The sequence below is a fragment of the Hyperoodon ampullatus genome (assembly GCF_949752795.1).
Source record: "Hyperoodon ampullatus genome assembly, chromosome: 1".
Taxonomy (NCBI): Eukaryota; Metazoa; Chordata; class Mammalia; order Artiodactyla; family Ziphiidae; genus Hyperoodon; species Hyperoodon ampullatus.
In genome coordinates, this window is record NC_136914.1 from 224,540,317 (window position 1) to 224,564,285 (window position 23,969).

Genomic DNA, 23,969 nt, shown 5'->3' on the forward strand with positions numbered 1-23,969 from the left:
CTAATACAGTATTTATGATACTCTGCTAGGAATGGCAAAATTCACAGTTACACTGTGAATAATGGATTGGGTTTTTTTTTTGTTTTTTTTTTTTGAGGTACGCGGGCCTCTCACTGTTGTGGCCTCTTCCGTTGCGGAGCACAGGCTCCGGACGCGCAGGCTCAGCGACCATGGCTCACGGGCCCAGCCGCTCCGTGGGATGTGGGATCTTCCCAGACCAGGGCACGAACCCGTGTCCTCTGCATCGGCAGGTGGACTCTCAACCACTGCGCCACCAGGGAAGCCCTATGGATTGGTTTTAAAGGTGTAATTTTTTCCCCCCAGGTGATGTCCGAAACGATATCTACGTGACATTAGTTCAAGGAGATTTTGATAAAGGAAGCAAAACGACGGCAAAGAATGTTGAGGTTACAGTGTCTGTTTACGATGAAGATGGAAAACGACTGGAGGTATTGACTGTTGCAAAGTTGAACCTGTGGTGTTTAAGTTTTACTTCCCAAGTGTGCGCCTTGGCTCTGCTGCAGGATGCCAGAAGCCACAATCTCATTTCTGGGGAAGAGCGTTTGCTTTTTCTTCCTTTTCTTCCCTTTGTCCAAGAGGGCTGGTTTCTACCGGGTCCCAGCAGCCGGCCTGTCTCAGGACGACCCTGGGGTCCTGACCACCTTCTTTTTATTTATTTGTTTATTTTTGGCTGCGTTGGGTGTTCGTTGCTGCGTGCAGGCTTTCTCTAGTTGCAGCAAGCGGGGGCTACTCTTCACTGTGGTGCTCAGGCTTCTCATTGCGGTGGCTTCTCTTGTAGCGGAGCACAGGCTCTAGGTGCACGGGCTTCAGTAGCTGTGGCTCGTGGGCTCTAGAGCACAGGCTCAGTAGTTGTGGCACGTGGGCTCAGTAGTTGTGGCTCGTGGGCTCTAGAGCGCAGGCTCAGTAGTTGTGGCACACGGGCTTAGTTGCTCCGCAGCATGTGGGATCTTCCCGGACCAGGGCTTGAACCTGTGTCCCCTGCATTGGCAGGTGGATTCTTAACCATTGCACCACCAGGGAAGTCCCACTGACCACCTTCTTTTCCAAACTCTATCCTGGGGTCCCACTTGCTGGTGTAAACCCGGGGCTCAGAGGGCGAATGATCACATTAGAAGTTCAGATAATGTTATTAGCATCTTTTGAGACAGATGGAAACTGAGCCCCAGAGAAATCAGTCACCTTGCTCAAGGTCAGAGAGCTAACGAGAGGTGGAACTGGGTTGTGAATCTGGGCCTCTGAGCCTTGTGCTTTTCTCGGTGGTGGCTACCAAGACCTCCTCCTGCGTGGTCACAGCAGCCTGCGGGCGTCCTGAGAAGTGCTCAGAGGCTGTGGCCTTCTCTGAGGACTGGAGGCGGAGCCCAAGCTGGGGTTCCCTGCCAGCTGCTTCTCTGGCCCGTGGCTGCAGCCTGGGCTCTCCTGGGCCCACGTGGCCGAGAGCAGTACCCTGTGGGTGCTCCTGAGGCCCAGCTGTGCCAGGAGGTGGGTGGCCTCCTTTCTCTCTGGGTGGCCTGTGTCCAGTGTCCCTGCTCTTCCCCTGGGCTTTACCGGTATCGCTCTCCCTAGAGGCGAGTGGTCAGTGTCTGTGGCTAGAGAAGGGACAAAGTGCTGCCACCTCCTTTTTGGTCCATAGCCATTTACTCCAGCTGCCGAGTCAGGCAACTTCCTGCAGGTCCAGGGTGAAAGCTATTAGGGGTAAGGGTACAAAGCATGGAGGACAGTAGCGTCCCCATGCCGCATAGCCATCAAGATCTTAGATGTCTGTGAGCAAGGTTTTCTGCTGGCCGCTGGCTCCAGCCGGATCTGTTCTTCCATCGCTGGGAGGTGTTCCATGGGCAATGGGGTTATTGGTGTTCCCCGAGGGCCCTCGGTCCTTTTGGGTCATCAAACCGGGCGGGGGGTTGGGGGACATGGATGCAGCCTCAAGCTCTATGAGGGCTGATGCGATCTCTTTATGCCTTCTTTTAAAGCATGTGATTTTCCCGGGTGCTGGTGATGAAGCTATTTCAGAATACAAGTCCGTGATTTATTACCAAGTGAAACAGCCACGCTGGTTTGAGACGGTTAAGGTATCATTTGCATGGTCCTTTTTCCCATGGGGTTGATTATGAGATGCTCATTTGTACCCTGAGGAAGTCCCCGCCTCCTGCCCGGCCCAGGGCTGCCCACCAGTGGGCACCCTCCGCCAGCCCCAAGGCACTTTCAACAAAGTCCTTTAGGGTTGCTAAGGAACCACGCTGGTGTTTCTTGGAATTTACATTTACTCTCATCTCCTTTTGGACCTAAAATCAGGACTTTACCTGGAGACAAATACAGAGTCCTTTAAAGATAGCAATTGTCTTTCTCTTCTCGGGTCTGTTTTTTGTGTGGCATGCTGTCTTTACACCAAATGGAGAAAAGTAGAGATGATAATGCATGGAGGGCATCGCTGGAGAGATGGATCCTGTTCCCTTGGCCTCGGTGCTCTGAGGCTCCTAATGCAGCCTGCTGATACCCCCTCGCAGCCCACACACCACGGGCTTGGGTACTGGGACACCAGGCCAGCGGTTGGCTTTGGAATACAGATGTTAGCTCTGAGATTAGGGACAGTCTTGGCTTAAAGGCAGCAGGTATTAAGTCTTTTTCCTTTTACTGTAAGTCACAAAAGGACCGCCTTCTCGCTGCAGCCGAGGGCAGGTCCCTGCAACTGTAAAGGGAATATAGACACCTCCGAATCGGGGCTAAAAACGAAAATGGCACCTTTAAAAAATAGACTCTTCCCGGTGAGGATCAGCACATTTAAAAAAAAATTCAACTGCCTTGTCCAGTCTGCTTGGCATCCTGGACAATATTATCTGGTGTAAATTTCCAAAAGGCATTTGCTTCTGGGACAATCCTACAGGGGGTGAGGTGTACGGCATCATCTCCCTGCAGTGCAGAAGAGTGTAGAGTGGTCCAGGATGTCTCCAGGGGAATAAAGCTGATCGAGGGAGAAGTTGTTCCTCAAGGTGCTCAGCTTCCCTCTTTATTCTGCAGGTGGCCATCCCCATTGAGGACGTGAACCGCAGTCACCTACGCTTTACCTTCCGACATAGATCGTCCCAGGACTGTGAGTAACCGCACGCTTCGTTATCCTGTGTTTATCATGCACGTACTCTGGATCGTTCTAGAACGTGGCTACTGTAACACAGTGAGGTCTTGACACTTGAGCTCGGTGCCCACGTGAACCTGCTCCTGTGAAGTGCTGTCCGCTCTGATTGAGTTGGTCCCAGGAGATCTTCAGTTTCTTCTCGAATCTGTCTGATGAGGTGCCGCTCCTTCCTGTTCACCCCTTGGGTTTCCTCTTTGGCTTGTAATACTGCCCCGTCCATCAGAAAAGTCACTGAGATACAATACCTAGATTTCAAAAATTGCTCTTAATGCTCTTGCATCGGCATTGGAAACCTCTGGCTTTGCTGGCAGCTGCTGGTGCCTGGAGCTCTGGCATACCTTTTCTCGTCCACGTTGGTGTAGCCTTGGCCGTGATGCCAGGACTTTGGGAGGAAAGAAGTTTGAATCACTCACCTTCCGGGAGGATTTATGATCGATGACCGAAGTTTGTCTCATTAGCTGTGTTGAATTCATTGTCTGCTAAGGACGTCACCCTGTGCTAGACACTAAGGAAGGTATCACAAGGGGACGATCCGCCCCCTGCTCTTCATGGTCTCTAACCATCTGGTCGAGGGCTGAGGTTTGAGAAAATAAGTGATGCTGGGTCACGTGTGCAGCGGCATCGAGGGTACGGTGGTCTGGGCGGGCGCGTTGGTCACCCACCAGCCTGTGGGGGCCAGAGCCCTGCGGTTGGGGGACCTCAGCCCTGGCTCTGTGTGTCTTCACAGGTGTTTCAGCCTGAGGAGGGGAATGCATGGGGGGCTACCGATCCCTCAGCAGGATGCCAGCCGTGGGATAGGGCTCCACAGGCCCACCGCTGCCGTGATGGTGTGTCCACCCTCCTTACTGTCTCTGGGGGCCTGCCTGACTTGTGCCCTCCCCGGGGCGTGGAGCCCGCAGAGGCAAGCGTGCAGGAGAACAGCCGGGAGGGTGAACACGTGAGCAGAGGCGTGAAGTTGGGGGTGTGTAGACCCCCGTGTGGGACCAGTGAGAAGCTCTGTGAGGTTGAAGAGGCGCGAGGACTACAGGGCTGGCGTGTGGAAAGTGTGAATATCAGCCCGAAGATGTGCTTGTGTGGGGTGAGGCCGGAGGTGGCTGAACCCAGGGGTCTAGAGCAGCGCAGGGTCCCTCGTGGTGAGTGGGCGTGTGGAGGATGCCAGGGGAGGGGTGGGAGCGCTATGGAACATCATTCCACCCCTCCTCTTGTCCCAGTGCTTAAGGGGCCAGCGGAGAAGGGGTCAGGGCCCAAGCAGTGTGGGAGGCGCAGGGTGTGAAGTCTGGGCAGCCTGGAAAGCAGGGCCCGCCCCATTGGGGCCAAATCCAGGCCACCAGGCAGTGGGCTGTGGTCTGCTAACTGTGGGCACTCCTGGACGGCTGGAACGTGGATGGATAAGATGTTCGGCTGGATGCGAACACCTCTTCGTATGTGTTCATTGTGCTCTTACTCTCTCCTGGTGCAAGGATTTTTTTTTTTTTTGCGGTACGCGGGCCTCTCACTGCTCTAGCCTCTCCCGTTGCGGAGCACAGGCTCCGGACGCGCAGGCTCAGCAGCCATGGCTCACGGGCCCAGTTGCTTCACGGCATGTGGGATCCTCCCGGACCGGGGCACGAACCCGCGTTCCCTGCATCGGCAGGTGGACTCTCAACCATTGCGCCACCAGGGAAGCCCTTGGCGCAAGTATTTTTACCACGTTATTTAGATGAGTCCTCACCACGATGCCCTGTGGTGGATCATTGGCGCTTCCTACATTACAGATGAGGAAACTGAGCCTCAGAGACCCCACCTCAGTGGCCCAAAGTCACCTCATGGTCAGCGGAAGAGCTCTGGTTCCCACCCCAGTCCTTGTGTCCCCCCTGCCTTTGGGGAGCACTGAGGCCACTGCTGTCGTTTGGTCTGTGTTGAGCACCTGCTGTGTACGCAGCTCACACAGAGTTCTTCTCTTGCCAAACTTGGTTGGGTTGAGGCGTGAGATCGGCCCACAAGAGCCACGTGCCGAGCAGCGGCCTGGGAGCGTCGCGTGCGTCAGGCAGCGGTGCGGGGTGAGCAGGGTCAGGCGGGTGATTGGGGGAATTGGGGGCAGGTATGTCCTCAGCCAAGTCCCAGAAGGTGCAGTGGGCCCAGCATCCTGCACACCGGAAGTCGCCGGGGGTGGGAATGGGCTGCAGGGGAGGGGAGGGTGGGGAGCCCTGTTGCGGGGCAAGGACAAAGTTCTAGAACGCACAGGGGACTTGTCTCAGAAGCACACTCCCTCTTTAGAACAAGCTCATTCTCTCTAATTAATAGATTACACCAGGGCAGAGGGATCTCTTTGGTAGCATTTTAATTTTCAAAATCCTTGTTTTTCTTGTCAGTTTTAAGTACTCATTATAGACAAGATGCTATCACCCGGCCTCCCACGACACATTTGCATAATTAATAAAGTCTCCCCAGCCACAGCTGGTGGGGTTTGGGGAACGTGTCGAGCATTGCAAGTGTGATGCTGACGAAGTCCCGAGCTGTCCGCTGCTGGAGGGGTGGGGGCCACCGGGGCCCCTGCTGCGGCCTCGTCTGCAGATGCTCTGGGTCAGAAATGGGAGAAGGGCCACACTGCATGCCCTCCCCGCCGCCCCAGGCGAAATGCGCGCTCTTTACCCCTAGTGGAAGAAAGTGAGATTTCTCGTACTGGGAGCTGTCCTTGGGGTTGGGAAGTTTGGCGCTGGTGTGACCGTCTAACACTCTTCTGCAACTTGTTAGCTGTTCCAAACGCATCAGCTGATGTCTTACGTGGATGCGGGCAGATGAGTGGCTTCTGGGGCCGGCCTGCCAGGAGCTGAGGTTCCCTTGTTTGTAGGGGGCTGGTTGGGTCCGCCAGCGCTGCCCGCCCTCTGGGGCATGTGGCCTTCTTCTGTGGGCTCTGACGTTTTGTAAATTTATTGTCTGCCTCATGATGGCTGCTAGTGAGGATGTAACAAATGCAGTCCATCCCCTGTGTGAAGAAGCAGAGTATTGATAAAAGGTGCACTTCTAACTTGTGTGCTACGTAAGAGTAGGGTCAGGGGAAGCCTTCTGCTGGCAGATAGGGTCACGTGTCCTGAACTGCAGCTGCTTTCAGACAGATGTGTTTTACTTTTTTTCATGTCAGCCCATACTTAAAAGGATCTCTTCCTTCTCACCTGAACACTGAGTTTTATGTTTTTAAGAACCCTTTCACAAAGTTCTTTCAATTTCGAGAAGTACATATTTTTTGCTTTTATCCCTCCCTTTGGCTTTGGTTGGTCAATCATTCACCCAGCTAATTAGCTAGCATTTATTGAGCACCTAATGTGTGCCAGACCCGATGGACACCAGGAAGGCAAAGACTAATGAGGTGTGGTATCTCAGGCAGTGATGTCCTATAGCAAATATTTTGAGCCCCTGACTCAAGGTGGGCAGATGTATGCTCTTCAACCTCTGTCCTTTCATCTCAAAAAAGAGAATCTGGGATCTATAATTTTAAAGGTCTTTTCTAGCCCTGAGACTCAGTGTTTCCGTGCTGTGTTCAGCTTGCATCTTGAAAAATTCATCACAAATCCATTTCTTCAGTGCAGACTCCTCACCTATCTCTACCTGATCTGGCACCTGCCCACCTTGGAGCTCTCACTGCCTACCACTCACCAGCCACACTGGCTTCCAGTCCCCAAGCAAGGCAGGCCGGCCCCACTTTAGGGCTTCCGTATTTGGACATCTCTTTTCCTGGAGGGTTTACATCTTGGCTCATACGTCATCCACCTTCTCAGAGAGACCTTTTCCAACCATCCAGCTGGGTGGTCCCTGTTCCCATCATCAGGCTTTAACAAGCCACCAATTATGGTTTTATTTGTTATCTGAAAGGACTTAAAAAATTTTTTTTTAATTTGTTTATTTATTTTGGCTGCACCAGGTCTTAGTTGCGGCTCACCAGCTCCTTAGATGTGGCATGCAAACTCTTAGTTGCGGTATGCATGCGGGATCTAGTTCCCCGACCAGGGATTGAACCTGGGCCCCCCATTAGGAGCACGGAGTCTTACCCACTGGACCACCACGGAAGTCCCTGAAAGGACTTGTTTGTTGGCGTCTCCCCAGGCACTATTTCATGCACTGGGGAAATAACAGTGAAAAAATACACAAAGCCTTTTGCATGGGAAAGCCCAGTGGATGAAACTAACAATAAACACCGCTTTGTCTCACCCCTCCCCTGGCCCTTTCTCATGCACAGACACCCTACAGGCTTGGTAATCTCTTGGTAATCTGGTAGTAATCTCTTGGTAATCTGTTGTCTTAATCTGCTTGGGCAGCCATAAGAAAATACCATAGACTTCGTGCCTTAAACAACAGAGATTTACTTTCTCACACTTCTGGAGGCTGCAAGTCCGAGATCAGGGTACCAGCATGGTCAGGTTCTGGTGAGGACCCTCTGCCAGGTTGCAGACGGCCGCCTTCTCGCTGTGAGCTCACACGGAGAGGGACCACTCTGGTGTCTGTTCCCCTTCTTATAAGGGCACCCGTTCTATAGGGTCAGAGCCTCACCCTTATGACCTTTTACCCTTAAGAACCTCCTTATAGGCCTTTTCTCCAGTACAGCCACATGGGGGGGTTAGGCTTCAGCATAAGAATTTTGTTGAACAAAACAAAACATAACAGTTCAGCCCATAGCGACTATGAAGAACAATCAGTCGAGTGGGAGGAGTGTGACCAGGGTAGGCGTTTGCTCTTCTAGGCAGGCTGGTCACTTCAGAGCAGGTGATACTTTGGCAGAAACTTGAATGAAGTGAGAGAATGAGTCTCACATGCTAATTCTGGGGGAAGGACTTTCTTGCCAAAGAGAACAACATTTCACAGTAGGGTGTTTAGTCCGCCTGGGACTTATATTTGTGAAGGGTGTGAGGTGAGCGTCCATCTGTTTTGTTTGTCCCTGCTGACACTCTGAAGGGTCTGCCCCTTCCAGTGGTCACTTGCAGTGGCCTGTGTTTTCATGCCTTGTTCCCACTGGTCTGTGAATCCCTGTGTTAAAAACCCACCGTCTTCATTGTTACCCCTTTCCAGTTCCTGTTGGGTTTTAGTATTGCAGGCTTTCCGGCACGTTCCTTTTCAAGACCATCCTCCTACTGTGGGTCCTTTACTGTAGAATGAGTTTTCAAGTTCCACAAGGAAGCTCTCCCATGAGATTTTGATTGTAATTGCTTTGAATTTACAGATTAGTTTGAGCACAGCTGATCCCTTTATGATAAGTGAACATTGTCTATATCTCTGTTTATGTTTACTTTAACATCTGTCAGAACAGTTTTGTAACTTTTTTCAGAAAGGCAGCCCTTGTAGCATTTTATGATGTTCTTTTTGTCGCGATGGCAGTAGAAAATGATTATTAATTTCTATTGCAGCTAAGGATAAATCCGAGAAAATATTCGCACTCGCTTTTGTAAAGCTGATGCGCTATGATGGGACCACCCTAAGAGATGGGGAACATGATCTTATTGTCTATAAGGTACGCTCTTCTGTTGGTGCAGTGTAGCTAATTTTGACTGTTTCAAGTCTTTTTGGGCTTCCTGGCCTGAGCTGACATTTCCCATCTTTGTGAGAACACTGCTATCTAGCAACATTTAATTATGTAAATGAACATTTCAGATGACCAGCTGTCCCTAAGGAGAGAAGCTGATACACAATAACACACTAAGTGCTGTTTAAAAAAGTCCTCTGTGTGAATGTGAATTCATCTGCAGGAATAAGGGAAATCATTAAAATAAGCAGTTTAGCACAGGGAACTCTGCTCAATATTATGTAACAACCTAGTTGGGAAAAGAATTTGAAAAAGAATAGACACATGTGTATGTATAACTGAGTCACTCTGCTGTACACCTGAAACTAAGACAGCATCGTTAATCAACGATACTCCAATATAAAATAAAAGGTTAAAAAAATAAAAGAAGCGGTTTAGCAAATGATAAAGAGCAAATATCATGATGGTTAAAAGGATTAAGGATCCTAAGGGGTAGAAAATATTGCACGGGATTGCCAGTTGCATTTGACCTGTTGCATCATTAAACCCACAGGCTGAAGCGAAGAAGCTGGAAGACGCCGGCACGTACTTGAGCCTGCCGTCCACCAAAGCCGAGTTAGAAGAGAAGGGCCACTCGGCGACGGGCAAGAGCATGCAGAGTCTTGGGAGCTGCACCATCAGCAAAGATTCCTTCCAGATCTCAACTCTCGTGTGCTCCACCAAGCTGACCCAGAATGGTGAGTTTGGGCCCAGAAACGGGTTCACCCCTGGAGTTTTTCCCCTTCAACCCCATGTTTCTCGTGCTCCCTGCTGAATGGAGGAGGCTTCCTTAGGTCCCTGAACCCTGCCGGCGAGTCATTCATACCTTCCCTCCGTAATGGCCCGTGTGGATGCTGTTGGACAGGGAGAGAGGGAGAGGCTGACATTGTTCTGCTTTGAAACTCACATTCTGATTTTATGCTAAGGATGAACCTCAAAGAGAGTTAAAGCAATGGATTTACTTTAAAAAAAAAACAAGCTTTCTGGCCAAGGGAAGGGAGAAATCCACACAATTTGGAGTCAGACCAAAGCCCTGAACTTGAGCCTTGGCCCTGTGCTAATAACCCTGGGAATGATCTTGAACTAGGGTCTCGGAGCTCATTTTCCTCATCTATACCCTGGCTATAATGCCTGCCTCACAGGGCTGTCTGAGGGCTACGGGAGCTCTAGGCAGTGAGGCCCCTGCCCTCCTTGGGTCTTGCCCTCTCTCATCTGCTCATTGAGATAATTACCAGTTACCTTTAGTTTTATAAGTTGGTGTTGACGACATTTCTAGTCCCCCTGACAGCGAGGTAAGGCACCCCTTACTGATGCACTCACACCAAAGTGCGACCTTAACGCAGCATCAGATGGTGCCCAGTGTCCCCACGCTGCGGGCCCGGGATGCTCGGCATTGTTCCCACGGGCTTGCAGCCTCCCCAAGGCATGGCCGTGCAGCCGGGGCACTCCTGATTCAGAGCACACCGTCTGGTTGAGGCAGAGGGTCCTCTGCACAGATCTTACATTGAAAAATCGAGTTCCCCAAATGTGATGGGCTCACAGCCGTGCAGAGTAGCTTTACGTTCTCTTGAAAGCTTGAAAATCCAATTTTTTTTCCTCTCAGCCACTGATACGGATTTTGATTATTAATGTCCGTTGCTGTCGTGAATCGTGTTCCCGGGGGTTGTCGGTAAAGCTTGGCAGTAGTCTCGGATGGGCTCAAGGGACGGTCGTCGTTTGGGCTTTAACAGGCTGATCACAGGACAGAAGTAACCTGTCATCTGGAAGGCTCTGCGTGGTAGTGGGGAGTGCGGGTCCTGATCAGACTTTCACCGCCTGCTGTAGCAACCTCCATGAGCAGGTGGAAACCCTTCCCTGGGGCACTGGGATCCGGGCACGCATGGGGAGGGGTGGATGATGCACAGGGAGTTCGCAGGTTCAGTGCCCAGGGAACATGCTGTTGGCACGGTGGGTGCTGGTTTGAGACTGGATTATAGAAACGGTGACCCCGTGGGTCAGATGTTACCCTCTGGATATGGCCCTGATAGTCCGCTAGCCTGGCGGCTGGCTGCTCCTTCTAGATCTTCATTTAACTCAGGGCAGCCTGTCCAGTGGGGCACTTAAGCTTCTGCTTTGTCTTGCCATCTTCACTGTGTGGGAAGCCACCTTCTTAGAAATGGGTCATATTCCAAAAGCACGTTTGGAAGTTGTTATTTGGAACTTGAATATGTTTTCCCCATTAAAACAGTGTGTTCAATAGCGGTTAGGTTGTGAGGCCCACGCACAGAATCCTTCTTAACCCACGTATCCCTGGGGAAGACGACTGTGAACCAGGACATTCTCAAGGTATTAAGTCACAGTAATTTCCCAGGGAGACGTGTCCCACCTCCTCTCACCTTTAAGCTCTTCGAATCTCACCAGACACAGGGTAATCCCCTCTTTGGGACTGAGGGGCACAGCACCCTGGTCTCGCCAGTGGCTGTTGCCAGGCCACCAGGAAATTCCGGTGTGATGCACCTCACTAAACTGAGGGGGACACATCTTTTGTTGTTCATTTCACACCAGCCAACAATGCCTCTCTTCTGGGTGGTGGCATGTCAGGTGTGTGCAAGATGGGGCTGCCCCAGTTGGCATCTGGCATTGAGTCCCAGATTCTCATTTGAGGGAGTCATTTTTCTGAAACCGTGATTTGTTACTGCGAAGTTCCATTACTTAGGGAAAAGTGGTGGCTGAATTATTCATCGACGTTTGTATTAAACATCTCTGTTCTCAGCATTATGCTGGATGCTTTGGGGGATATAAAAAGAAGTAGGAGACGTGGTTCCTCTCCTCCATCAGCTTACTATGTAATTAGAGAGAGAGAAGTCACAAGGCAGAGAATTATTACGAGCCAAACTGCGGCGGCTCCCTGGGAATGAGAGGGGACAGAGAGGGTGGGGGTGCTGAGCAAGCTCCCTGTCCTCAAAGGTGTTTGTCCACTGCTAATTTGCCCAGCTGTATCTTTTCTCAAAAGTACCACACAGAGGTAAACCTCAGCCTCCCTCTAATCCAAAGTGCCACTAACTTTGCATGAATGGGATCCAGAGTATTAGCTCACCTCCATTAAAAAAACGCTGGTGGACTTCCCTTGTGGCGCAGTGGTTAAGAATCCATCTGCCAATGCAGGGGACACGGGTTCAGTCCCTGGTCTGGGAAGATCCCACATGCCGCGGAGCAACTAAGCCCGTGTGCCACAACTACTGAGCCTGCGCTCCAGAGCCCGAGAGCCACAACTACTGAGCCCGCATGCCACAACTACTGAAGCTGCGTGCCTAGAGCCCGTGCTCCACAACAAGAGCAGCCACCACAATGAGAGGCCTGCGCACTGCAACGATGAGTAGCCCCTGCTTGCTGCAACTAGAGAAAGCCCTTGCGCAGCAATGAAGACCCAGTGCAGCCAAAAATAAACAAACAAACAAAAACCCAAAGATAAGCAGTACCTTCTAGCATTTGCAAAAGCTGTTTAAAAATAAAACAAAAAAAACCCCACAAAAAAAACACTGGTAACTCTTATGAGGTGGAAATCTCCATTAACCCTGGGACTGAGAGTGAGTCTGGGCAGGATGTAGCCCTTCTCATGACTTCACTTTCAATTAGAAATTAAAACATGTTAACCTTCATGAAGAATGGCTAAAATGTTCATCTCTTTGATGGGTGGCAGCTGTTGGTCTTCCTGCCAGGCATCACACTAAGTGCTTTCTCCACGTCTTGCCATTTAAGTCTTGCACCAACCCTGTGACCCGGGCAACACTGTACCCATTGTTCAGATAGGAAAACTGAGGTGAAGGTACTGGTCCAAGGTCACATCTTGGTGGCGTGGCCCGGCTGGTGTTTGAGTCTACTCTCTACGCATTCTAAAGACACTAGGATGCTGTCCTCTTCACATTTTCCTGTTTGTAACTCTCCCCTTCATCAGCTGTCCTTGGGGGTGAGGTGATATAAATGAGAATGTGTGCGTGGTGCTCATCACCTGTATGCCTTCTGTGTGGTTTGATCCTTGAATTATAACTGGTGTCTTGTGTTCACTGAAATTCTACCTACTGCCAAAATTATATTTTTCTTTTCAGTATTAACTAGGGTTTTTTTTTATGGAGACAGTTTCTGTAGCAGAAGTTCATTCCCGATGAGCATAAATAGTAAATTAGATGTGCTTTGCTAACTGTGTTTTTTCACGTAATGGGATATTAATATGACTTCGTCCTTTCCCAGAGATGTTTTGGATTCTGTTTTCATGCCTTAAACAAAATCATTTCTCAACATTGTCTTCCACATTTAGTCTGCAAAAACCAATACGTTCAACTTGTGATTTTTCTATTAGAAAAGAAACATACAAAAACTTTTGGAAGGGCCAGGACTTGGTAAAGGTGGCAAGCTCAGTGCAGCAGTGGTCTCCGGGGCCAGGGTTCCTGTCTCCTTTGGGGACTGTCCCCTTGCATTCTCAGGACTTGAATTTGTGTTGGTTATTATTTTATATTATTTTATCTTAAAAAACTAAGAATCTTATTCTTGAACAGGAGAAAACCCCTTGGCAGGAGCTGCCAGGACAGCACTGAATGGCCAGCAGCCTCGCCGGCCTGCTGCTCCTCTCATCTGCCTTCTTGTGGGTTCGAAAGGCCGGTCCCTCTTCCATGCTCTCATCTGCCTTCTTGTGGGTTGGAAAGGCCGGTCCCTCTTCCGTAGGCTCCCCAGATGCCTTTTGAAAGCTTCCACGTGGAAATCATTTCATGGTAAACATAGTTGGAAATAATGAATCCAGTCACACTGGGTGTCATGGATGTTGCTAGAAAGTAATGAAATATTTACGTGGCGAACGTTTCCAAACAGGCTTGGTTCGTCTGTTCAAAAAATTATGTAGAGGACCTCACATGACGGGTGAACGAGGGAGACAGAGTCCTTGCTGTGAGGAACTGATGTTCGTTTACTGTTTCCAGTGGACCTGCTGGGGCTGCTGAAGTGGCGATCCAACACCAACCTGCTGCAGCAGAACCTGAGGCAGCTGATGAAGGTGGATGGTGGCGAAGTGGTGAAGGTAACGTGGCTCCCACGCTGGTTCTGGTTGTTTTGTTGTCCTTACGGATATGAAGAGGTGTAGGCTCCGCCTCCCAAGATGGTACAGGCACGCCTCCGAGACACTGCGGGTTCGGTTCCAGACCACCACAGGAAAGCAAGTCACACGAATTATTTGGTTCCCCAGTGAGTATCAAAGTTACATTTACACTCTACTGTAGTCTGCTGAGTGTGCAGTAGCATCATGTGAAAAAAAATAGGTACAACATTAAATAGATAGTCAACAAGGACCTACTGCATAGCACAGGGGACCATACTCAATATCTTGCCATAACCTTTAATGGAAAAGGATCTGGCTTTCCGAGCTAGACCCCAGAGAGGGGTCCCTACGGCGTTGTCCTGGGTTCCCATCGTAACTTAAAGGGAAACGTTCACAATGTCCAGAGCCCTTCATGTCCTGCAAATGACAGAGGAGGGTGTCCTCAAATTCCTTGCAAGAGTTTTAGTTGTAAACAAAAGTGACTAAATAAAATATTATTCACAATTTAAAAAAAAAGAAAAGAATCCGAAAAGGAATAGATATATATATATGTACAACTGAATCACTTTGCCATACACCTGAAACTAACACAACATTGTAAATCAGCTATACTTCAATTACAAACAAACAAACAAGGGAATTCCCTGGCGGCCCGTGATTAGGCCTGTGCGCTTCCATTGCAGGGGGCACGGGTTCTGGTTGGGGAACCAAGGTCCCTACATGCCTCGCAGTGAGTGGAAAAAAACAAAAAAAGAAAAAAGTTTAAACAAAAGAAACAAAAAACCCTCAAAATTAAAAAACCATGTCCATTAAAAAACCAATTAAAAAAGACTTTATTGCAAAAAAATGCTAAACCATCACCTGAGCCTTCAGTGAGTGATAATCAACAGTCACATCAAAGATCTCTGATCGCAGCTCACCATCACAAACATAATAATAATGAAGTTGGAAATATTGCAAGAATTATCAAAATGTGACACAAAGACACAAAGTAAGCAAATGCTGTTGGAAAAATGGCTCCAAGAGATGTGCTGGACCCAGGGTTGCCACAAATCTTTGATTGGTAAAAACCATAACATCTGCCAAGTGCAATAAAACGAGGTCTGCCTGGTCATAAGCCTTTTAACAACTAGTGTCTTCGGGAGGTTGACCTACGCCTCTAAGATGACAGAATCCTTCTTGGACTCTGGTCCGGGGAGCGCGGCCTGGCTTCGCTGTGATGGAAACAGGCTTTGGAATCAACCAAGTCTAGGGTTCTGCTTCCTGTTCCAGCGGGTCCTCACTGTGGGGCTGACACAGGTTAGATAACATCTTTAAACCTTGCTTTCCCCTGCTGTAAAATGGACATAACCAGAGTGCCTTGTTCAGAGGGTCCCTGTGGAGGTTAAATGAGGCACTGGCCCCGGGGAGGTGGCCTGGTAGTATCGGGATTTATCATCACCACTGTCATGACCATCCCCGTGATCGTTAACCCTGGCTCTCGACTCACCTGTCATTGATGTGCAGAGCTTCGTGGTGTGTCAGAAAGATCACGGCACTCAGTCTTGTCTTGGCTATTTTCCTCCCATGTGGTCTTGGATTGATTTCTTAGCCTCACACAGAGCAGGCCCTGGAGCAGTGCTAGGTGTCCTCTTGAATCTTCATCTACGATAGGACAGTCAGACTAGAGTGATCACAGGTCCCTTTGAGCGCTCAGATTTGGTGGTCGTTTGTGGTTCCAATATTTTCTTCAGTAAAAGGCTCTCTTTGCCACTCCTGTGCCCAGTGACTTCTCCTTGTATGTAAGGAAATGCATTTCCGTGGCCACTGGGCTCCACCTTGGCTGGCGTGCAACAAGCCGGGCCACCACTCGTGGCTGCCCAAGAGCAAGGTCCCCACGGCCAGGTCCGTGTCGCTGCCTCAGTTCTTTATCCTTCGTGAGAGGTGCTTGCGGAGGGAGACGACCTTATCTCTGTGAAAATTAATTACTTAAAATGGCCTTAATTAAACAGCAATGTGGTTAACTTCAGTAGAAATTAATTTGGTGGCACCGCTCTCCTAAATTCATTGTATAACCGTTCAAACATATCCTCACTAATCTTCGAATTTTAATCACCTTTTCCTGGCCCTTGTCTTCTTCTACTGGCTTGGACAATGTTAACTGCATTTTAAACTTCCCTGGGTTCTATGAATTCCCTAATTCAGATGAAAACTGGGTGAATAAGTTAACAGCACTTTAAAAGACCCACAGTTAATGAAATTGTGTCCTCTTTCATTTTTCGGTCCCTGTATCACATCAGGAAGTGTATTTATGTTGAACAATTGACACACTGACCAGGGAAGTTCTAGAACCATCTGGTTTTATTGCCCCCCCTCAGTTCCTCTTATCTAATCTATTATCACATCCTGTTGTTCGTCCCTGGAGATGGCATTCACCTCTCTCCCTCTCCTTCCTGTGTTCACTGGTACCGCCCAGGGTTGGATGACCTGTCCGGCCCTTACTTGTTTTGCCTGTTTATTCCTTCCCATTGACAGCGTACCCTAATACCCTGTAGGCCTGGAGCAGGGAATAGACTCATCTAAGGCCACCGGGCTGTTAACAGAGCCAGGAACAGAGGGAATCCTGTTGAAGGACACTGACAGATTGTGGAGTTTATTCCATTTATTCAAGACCTCCCTTCTGTGTCTTTATAACTTTTAGTGGAAAGATGACATTGCTTGATAGACTGAGCAGAGTATTTGCTTGTTTAGTAAAAGTGACATTGCTTGAGAAAAGTATTTGCTCATTTAGTAAAAAGTATAGTTTCCCATTTTAGTGGGAAATGAAAATGGTGATTGTGCTCTTCCAGTGGATGGTCTTGGAGAGAGAGTGGATGTCCAAAGAAGTCTTTCATGGCCTTGTGTGAGGGACCGCCTTCAGGACACTCGTGTCCCTGCACTGCTGCGGCTCTACGGCCAGATACACAAGGCCCCCGCTGTCTGCTGTCCTGTTTCTGTGCCATTTGTCTGGGTGGGGCTGGTAGACCTCTTTCCATGAACTGTGACAAGCCGGGGCTTGGCACTGGACACTGGTGTGTCTGTTGGCAGTAACACTGGGCTGTTAGCAGATGGCGGCGTCGAGTTTTGACCTTTGCAAAGCGTTTACAGTCTGAAATGATGGGAAACGATACAAAAGTACCAAGAGGTGGTGCAGGCTTGAACAGTTACGGAGTGGATGGATGTCCAGACCGGAATGCCTCCTGGTCCGGCTGGTTTCATTCCCCTGCCATTTATATGTGACAGTTCTTGGCACAGACTAGGTGGTAGGTGGCACCGTGGAATAGAATGAGGATTTTAGGCCTGACGCGTCTCAGATCACTTCCTAGGTCTGGGAACACGTCGTCCCTCAGGAAGAAGGGCTGTGGGGTGCTGGATTTGCAAGGTTGCACGGCTCACGGGGGGTGGGGAGCGAGCACTGGTTGGGGAGCAGGTCTCTGTGTTTAGTTTCTCTGTCTGCAGGTCGAACCGTTTGAGGTCCTCTGCTGGGGACATGAAGGCCCCTGAGGTTCTGTGCATGGGCTGAGCCGCCCAGGAAGATCTGGTCTAGGGATCTCACTCAGTTACACCTTTGTCCCGGCTGTGGGCCTGTCTCACTCACTCCTTTTGTTTTTAATAACCACTTGATTGAGATGTGATTCACATACCTGAAAGCACCTTTTCGTTTGTACAATTCAGTGGTTTTCAGTATATTCACAGAATTGTGCAGCTGTCCACACTGTCTCATTTCAGAACAGTTCCATCACCAGAAAAAGAAACCCCACACCTGCTGGCCATCACTTCCACTCTCCCTGCAACCGGCTTTCGCTATGGATTTGACTATCCCGGAAATTTTATGTAAACTGAATCAGACCATATATGACCTTTTTTGATTGGCTTTCTTTTGCTTAGTGTAATGCTTTCAAGGCATGTGGTGGCATGTATCAGAACTTCATTCCTTTCTATGGCTGAATAATAAATATTCCATTGTATGGATATGCCACAGTTTGTTTATCCATTCATCAGCTGATGGACACATTTTGACAACGATGAATAAAGCTGCTATGCATATTTGTGTACAGGTTTTTGTGTGGATGTATGTTGTCCATTCTTTTGGTTTCATACCCAGGAATGAAATGTTTGCGTTACATGGTAAATCTACGTTTAACCCACTGAGGGATTGTCCGTCTGTTTTCCAAGCCATTGAGTCATTTTACATTTCTGCCAGCACTGTATACGGGCTCTAATTTCTCTCCGTCCTTACCCACACTTAGCTATTGTACATCGTTTTGATGACAGTCCCCTCAGTCTGGGTGAAGTGATACCTCATTGTGATTTCGATGTACTAATCCCAGTGACTAATGAAGATATAGCCAAACTTCATTCCCTTTTATGGTCAGTAGTCCATTGTGTGTCATTCTGCCTAGTCTTGAACTACCCCATAAACGGGGAACTCCTTACTTCCAGTGTAGGCTTTTTTAGTTCATCTTATACTTCTTTCAGGGGAGAATGGGGTCAGGGTTCAAAGCCAGGTTCTAGTGTGACATAACTTTGAAGTCTCCTAATTTTTTCTAAATTAAATTCATAATGTTTTGTCATTCTATGCTGTAATATTTATTTGGTGAATTATAGTAGGCATAAAAGGAATTTCTAAATTACCGTTGAATACATTAAGCTCATGGCTCTCTGCTCTGTACCCCAGTTTCAGAATCACACACCTCTTCTGTCCTTGGGCATCTGTCTGTAGAAGATCCTTTATTATACTAGAAATTTGTCCCTGTATGGCTTCTGCCCAGTTGCTAGCTCAGGTCCCACACTCAAGAGTATACGGAACGAGTCGGATTTGGACTTCCCAGGGTTGCTGTTGAGCTTTTTGTCCTGATGAAAATCAGGAGGAGGGTTGGAGCGGGCTCACGGGTGGGTGGGCGGTGGGCTATAGGGCATCTCCCTGCTGCCCATCCTCTGCTTGACTCAGGGTGGCATGTCTTTGTTCTGAATTCACTCATCTCAGATTTTTGTCTTGTGAATCTAATGACTGACAAAAACCCCCAAAGTCTGTAGCTTGGTAGGTGCCATTTGGGAAAGGTGGGTGTTTGCAGTGTTGCCAAGGATGATAGTTGTTCTAGGCTGGGGAGAGTGGGGTGAATTTACCTCGTCTGCTGACCTTTTGTGTCTCTCTAGTTCCTCCAGGACACCTTGGATGCCCTCTTCAACATCATGATGGAGAACTCGGAGAGCGAGACCTTTGATACATTAGTGTTTGATGCTCTGGTAAGAGGCCTCGACTTTGCATCTGCTCAGATATTACGGGACGCTTTCAGGTTGCAGCCTTTGAAGCTGGGGCGGGATCCCTCGCAGTAACCCTGAAAGCACTTTCAGTTGTAAACCCAATCAAAGCAGACGAATTGAGAGGTAGAAAGTTTCTTCCACTGTAACACTGTAGTTAGGCAAATGTAAATTGTAGGGCAAGAAGTAAGTAGCTGACCAACCTGTGTCCGAAAGTGTTATAGCTCGTTGACTCACACAGAAGTGCAAGTGATTCAGCTGAAGATTCCAAAATGGTTTGCATTTCTTTTGCTAATGAAAATATTGATTTAACAGGTGTTTATCATTGGACTAATTGCTGATAGAAAATTTCAGCATTTTAATCCTGTTTTGGAAACCTACATTAAGAAACACTTTAGTGCAACATTAGCCTACACGTAAGTTCTTTTTTGTTGTTTTAAAACCAGTACTTCTTTTTGTATATTTTTGTAAGAGTCTTTTCCATATACTTCTGCCTGTGATTCTACGTTTCCCTTCCCCAACTGTGAATTTACTGGGATCATTTTTAGGACCTAAAAATCCTGTTGAAAGAGATAGGTGGTATATTATAAGATTCCGGAATAAGTTCTTGTTCTTCTCCACACCCTTTGTTTGTCTTTGAAATGTTCAGTTTGTGTTTGATGAAACGGATACATGAATGCAGAGTGCCTGCCGCACTGCAGCTTCCTGATGACTGTTTGATGAATGAATAAATGGTTGTGGTCCTGTATTGAGGTTATTGCTTATTTAGTGTGAATAAAATTCAGTTTTGTACTTTTCAATCTATCTTTTTACTCTTTATTTATTTATTATCATTTTTAAGGTTGCAGGTGATTTGTTTATTTTTGTTCTGCTGGTCAAAGCTGGATAAAATTGTTTTTTTCAGGAATTCACTGGCAGTCCAGTGGTTAGGACTCGGTGTTTTCACTGCCATGGCCCGAGTTCGATCCCTGGTTGGGGAACTAAGATCCCGCAAGCTGCACAGCACGGCCAAAAAAAAAAAGTTCTAAAAAAAATTATTTTTTCTTTTAAATTGGTTGGTTAGTGATGTTCAGAGAGCCAGAATGTTAATGTTGTCCAGATAAAACATCTGCAGGTTTGACGATTGTTTTTAGACTTCATATGGATATTGGCTTTTAATACTCTTGCATTTCTTTCTTTTTTTATTTTTTCTTTAAATTTAATTTTTTTATTGAAATATAGTTGATTTACAACGTTGTGTTAGTTTCAGGTGTACAGCAAAGTGATTCACTTATACATATATAAATATGTGTGTGTGTAATATATATATACACATATATATTGTTTTCAGATTCTTTTTGCCTTTTAAAGAGTGCCTTTCCTTTTGTTCCAGAAGCTTCGGCTCTGACTAACTAGGATTCTTACTACTCACCCAGCTGCTCTCCACCTGCCCTACATCCCCACATGGGCCCCTGTTGGGTCTACTAGACACCAAGGGGAAAGTGTGAAGCCTGGTGTTGATGCCATAGCCCTGGGACCTGGCCACCTGGGCTTATGTTTACCACTCTGTTGCTTTCAAGCTTAAGTTGCTTAAACTCTGTGAGCTTCAGCCTTCTCATCTGTGCAACAGCACGGTTGTAGGTTTTCTTGAGAATTTTAATGAGTTCTTACATGTCAAGTATTTGGAATAATCCCTGGCACTCAAAAAGCACCAAGCAGTAGCTGAGTTTTGTTATTATTAGAATTATTAGGGCGAGTTCCTCATTCTCTCACAATGGGATTTATTGGCATTTATTCAGACTTTTTATTGTGTGAGTTGCAGTGAAAAAGAAAGGTTTAATTTCTTTAAGAACATTCAACTTAGAATCATTAGAATCATTAGAAATGATTCTCTTTTAGGGCCAGGAAGTTGAGGCAAAGCTCCCATCTGTGTCTTGATCATACTTAGGTCAGAACCTGTTGTCCTTGGCTGTGGGAACTCAAGGTCAACAGTCCTGTCCCTGATTCTTGGATTCTTCCGTGTCTGCTTGAGTGCATGTTTATTGCAGGGCAGTGGGTGGAGCCCCCAGTGGGCGGGGAGCAGCGATGTCCTCACCACACAGGGCAAGCTGTGACGAGCTTTGTGCTTGCTGACTAAGAAGCGTTTGTTTAAAACATTCTGTTCTCTCAGTGGAGGAGCCCAGTTTGTCACACTTTGGACAGTTCCCTGCAGACCCTGGGAGGGCTGATCATGTGACACCATCTCGCTATAGCAACCAGAGGGAGCCCAGGGTTTATGGGCGTGGCCTGCATGCTGCTCTGGGTGCCATGTGACCTCCATATGTGTCACTTTCACCATTCTCCTTCATCCAAAGGGGGCCAAACACCTTTGCCCAGATTAGATTTTGCACTTTCATTTCAGAAAATCGGAACAGTGGTAAGGTCACCGTGCTGCATTCCAGGTCCTCTAGCTGGCATCCCCCTGCCTGTGACTTTGGGGAGAACGGTGTCCTTATTCTCAAAGGTGGAAAACGAACATTGGGGAGCTTTGGGCAAGTTCCTCAGTGGGAGACACAAAAAGTACCATTTTATTGTTAAGTTACGATGGGACGGAGGTGAGAATCGGTATCTTCTCATTCAGTCTGTCCTCTGCCAAAAAGGAAATTTTAATTTCGGAAAATAAATATTCTTGTCATGTTTTGGTAAACCAGCAACCCCAAGTGGTTCTTCAGCCATTAGAATCTGAGTATTTTTGCCTCGAAATACCAGAGGAGATAATTGTGGTTCATGCAGTTCTAACCCAATCATGGAAGGTTGTGTCTGCACTAATGAAGTACTTTCAGCCTTCTCTGGCCCAGGGGACATTCGGGTCCTAAGTGTCATCACATCACAGCCAGTCTCTCCTCCGCCTCTTCTAGGAGCCTTGGTTAGGTTAGAGTCTGGTCCAAGTAGTTTCTTTATGTCTTTCCTTTGATAAATGTTGAGATCTGTAGCCTTTCTTTGCAGGGAACTCCAAGAGAAGAAATTAAAGATGACTGGAGGCGATGGGCATTACTTCTTAGCCCTCCGACTCTCGCAAAGCAGGAGCTCCCCTGCGTGGGCAGTTCGCGGATCAGAGTGACCGGCTCTGGTCCAAGCGAGGAGGGAGGGAGGTGTCAGCTTCGGGGACGGTTCTTCCAGAAGACCAGCAGGACAGGCTCCTTCTGTCCACAGAGCTGCCTTGCCCAAAGCTGGGTCAGACCTTCCTCCCACTGAATTGATGTGCCGTTTGGTCTGCCCCTCTGAGCTGGTGCTGAGGAATTTGGTCTTTCTGCAGTTACAAGTGGCGTGGCTGGCGTGGATTTGGGTCTTTTGACTTCCAGATTCATTTTCTGGTTCTGGGGGTCATTCTCTTTGCAAATCATTCCTTCTTTTTATTCTTTTCTTTGATTAATCTGTTGGAAGGATTTCCAAAATGTATTTCTATGGAATGTATATTTCTTGGGATATTAGTAAGGTCTGAGAGTGAAAGGTGTGTGTGGTCCAGTCAGTTTGGGAATATAAGTGAAACCGAGTGAAACAGGTTTTATGCCAGGACTTGAGATGTTCTGCCATGCCTCAGGAACCATCAGGAGACATGTATGGGGCAATACCTTTCCCGACGTCGGGGCCAGGGGAGCCTGTGGGAAGGGGATGTCTCTGGCTTCGCTTCTTCAGGACATGCTGGCAGGAAGGCTTCTGTGGTAGTCTCTCATTTCTTGAGTTCTGCAGCCTGATCAGTGTTAGAAATAACTTTGTATCCACTCAGTCAGCCAAAAGCCTCTTTATTGTGATTTATCAGTAGAGTTGTTACTCTTAGAACTGTTCCGAGGTCATCCAGAGTCCAAGTTACAGTTGCTCTTATGAGTGTCTTGTAATAATCTCGAATAACAAGCTAGTGCATGCTGGCTCACAGCTTAACGGGAAATGCCGTGAGTGCCCTGACAGGTTGTTTTTATGACTGTGATGAATATTTAAACGCCACAGGGAAGTTCTGTTGATTACATAGAAAGTTGGGGAGTGGAGAAGTTTGGTTTAGGGAGTAGTCTTGTTGGTTGTTGTCATACAGGTTTTACATATGCTGCTAGTTTTTGGAGAGTTACAGTGTAGCCCAGTACACTGAAAGCTGATAGTATATTGCAGTTAATTTAATTCTTCTTTTATGATTTAGAAAGCATAGCTTGAGGGTCATCCTTGTGAACAGTGATTATTAGTTTATGGGCCAGTAGTGGTAGAAAATATAGACGTTTGGACAGAATCAAAAACTGAATATTACCATTACTGCCTCTATCATTTGAAAATACCATATGCTCAATAAAAAAAAATGAGCATTATGAAAATAGATATGTCTGTAAAAATCCCTTTGATTTTTGTTATTTAGCATTGGGAAAGCTAGTTTACCTACCAAATCCTGGGCTTCTCCATCTGTAAATTGGGGATAAAACTCATCACTTGCCTTTTAGTGTTGCTGTGAAGAATAAATTATATAATACATTTAAATGCTCACAGAAACATCTAAAACTTAGAAAGTTCTTGTTAAATGCTCAGATCTCGCTCCTCTGAGAGTTATTATATGGGTCGCTTTTAATCTGCTTGAAATACATTTCACAAATATGCATATACTGATAAGTGTGTACCCAAATAAAAAGAACCCACTTGTGTATTTTTGTCCCAGTTAAGAACTGAGATATTGTAATCTTCTGAACTTGTTAACTTGTGTTTCCATTATGAACAGGAAGCTGACGAAAGTTTTAAGGAACTATGTGGACAATGCCGAGAAGCCCGGAATCAGCGACCAGCTGTATAAAGCCATGAAAGCTTTAGAGTACATCTTCAAGTTCATCGTGCGCTCCCGGATCCTGTTCAATCAGTGCGTATCACCGTGCTGGCTCTCCAGTGGACTTACAGAAAATCCTTTCCTTCCTTGCTTTTCCTTCTCCATTCCCCTTCCTCTTGCTTCTTCTTCTTCC

At 47.6% G+C, this 23,969-nt stretch overlaps 1 protein-coding gene across 11 annotated transcripts in view; it reads left to right on the top strand.

The window, feature by feature from the left end:
- DOCK1 (dedicator of cytokinesis 1) overlaps positions 1-23,969 on the top strand; it is a gene marked incomplete at both ends in the record, with an annotated part of 536,109 nt that overhangs the window by 104,713 nt on the left and 407,427 nt on the right. For 10 of the 11 annotated variants that reach the window (XM_079700789.1, XM_079700792.1, XM_079700795.1 and 7 more), the window contains 9 exons: positions 325-449; positions 1,989-2,087; positions 3,034-3,106; positions 8,524-8,627; positions 9,193-9,376; positions 13,628-13,725; positions 18,919-19,008; positions 19,339-19,439; positions 23,735-23,869. In XM_079700789.1, coding sequence (XP_079556915.1) covers positions 325-449; positions 1,989-2,087; positions 3,034-3,106; positions 8,524-8,627; positions 9,193-9,376; positions 13,628-13,725; positions 18,919-19,008; positions 19,339-19,439; positions 23,735-23,869 — 1,009 coding nt within the window. The remainder of the gene's footprint in view (positions 1-324; positions 450-1,988; positions 2,088-3,033; positions 3,107-8,523; positions 8,628-9,192; positions 9,377-13,627; positions 13,726-18,918; positions 19,009-19,338; positions 19,440-23,734; positions 23,870-23,969) is intronic. The other variant, XM_079700797.1, reaches the window with a different exon arrangement.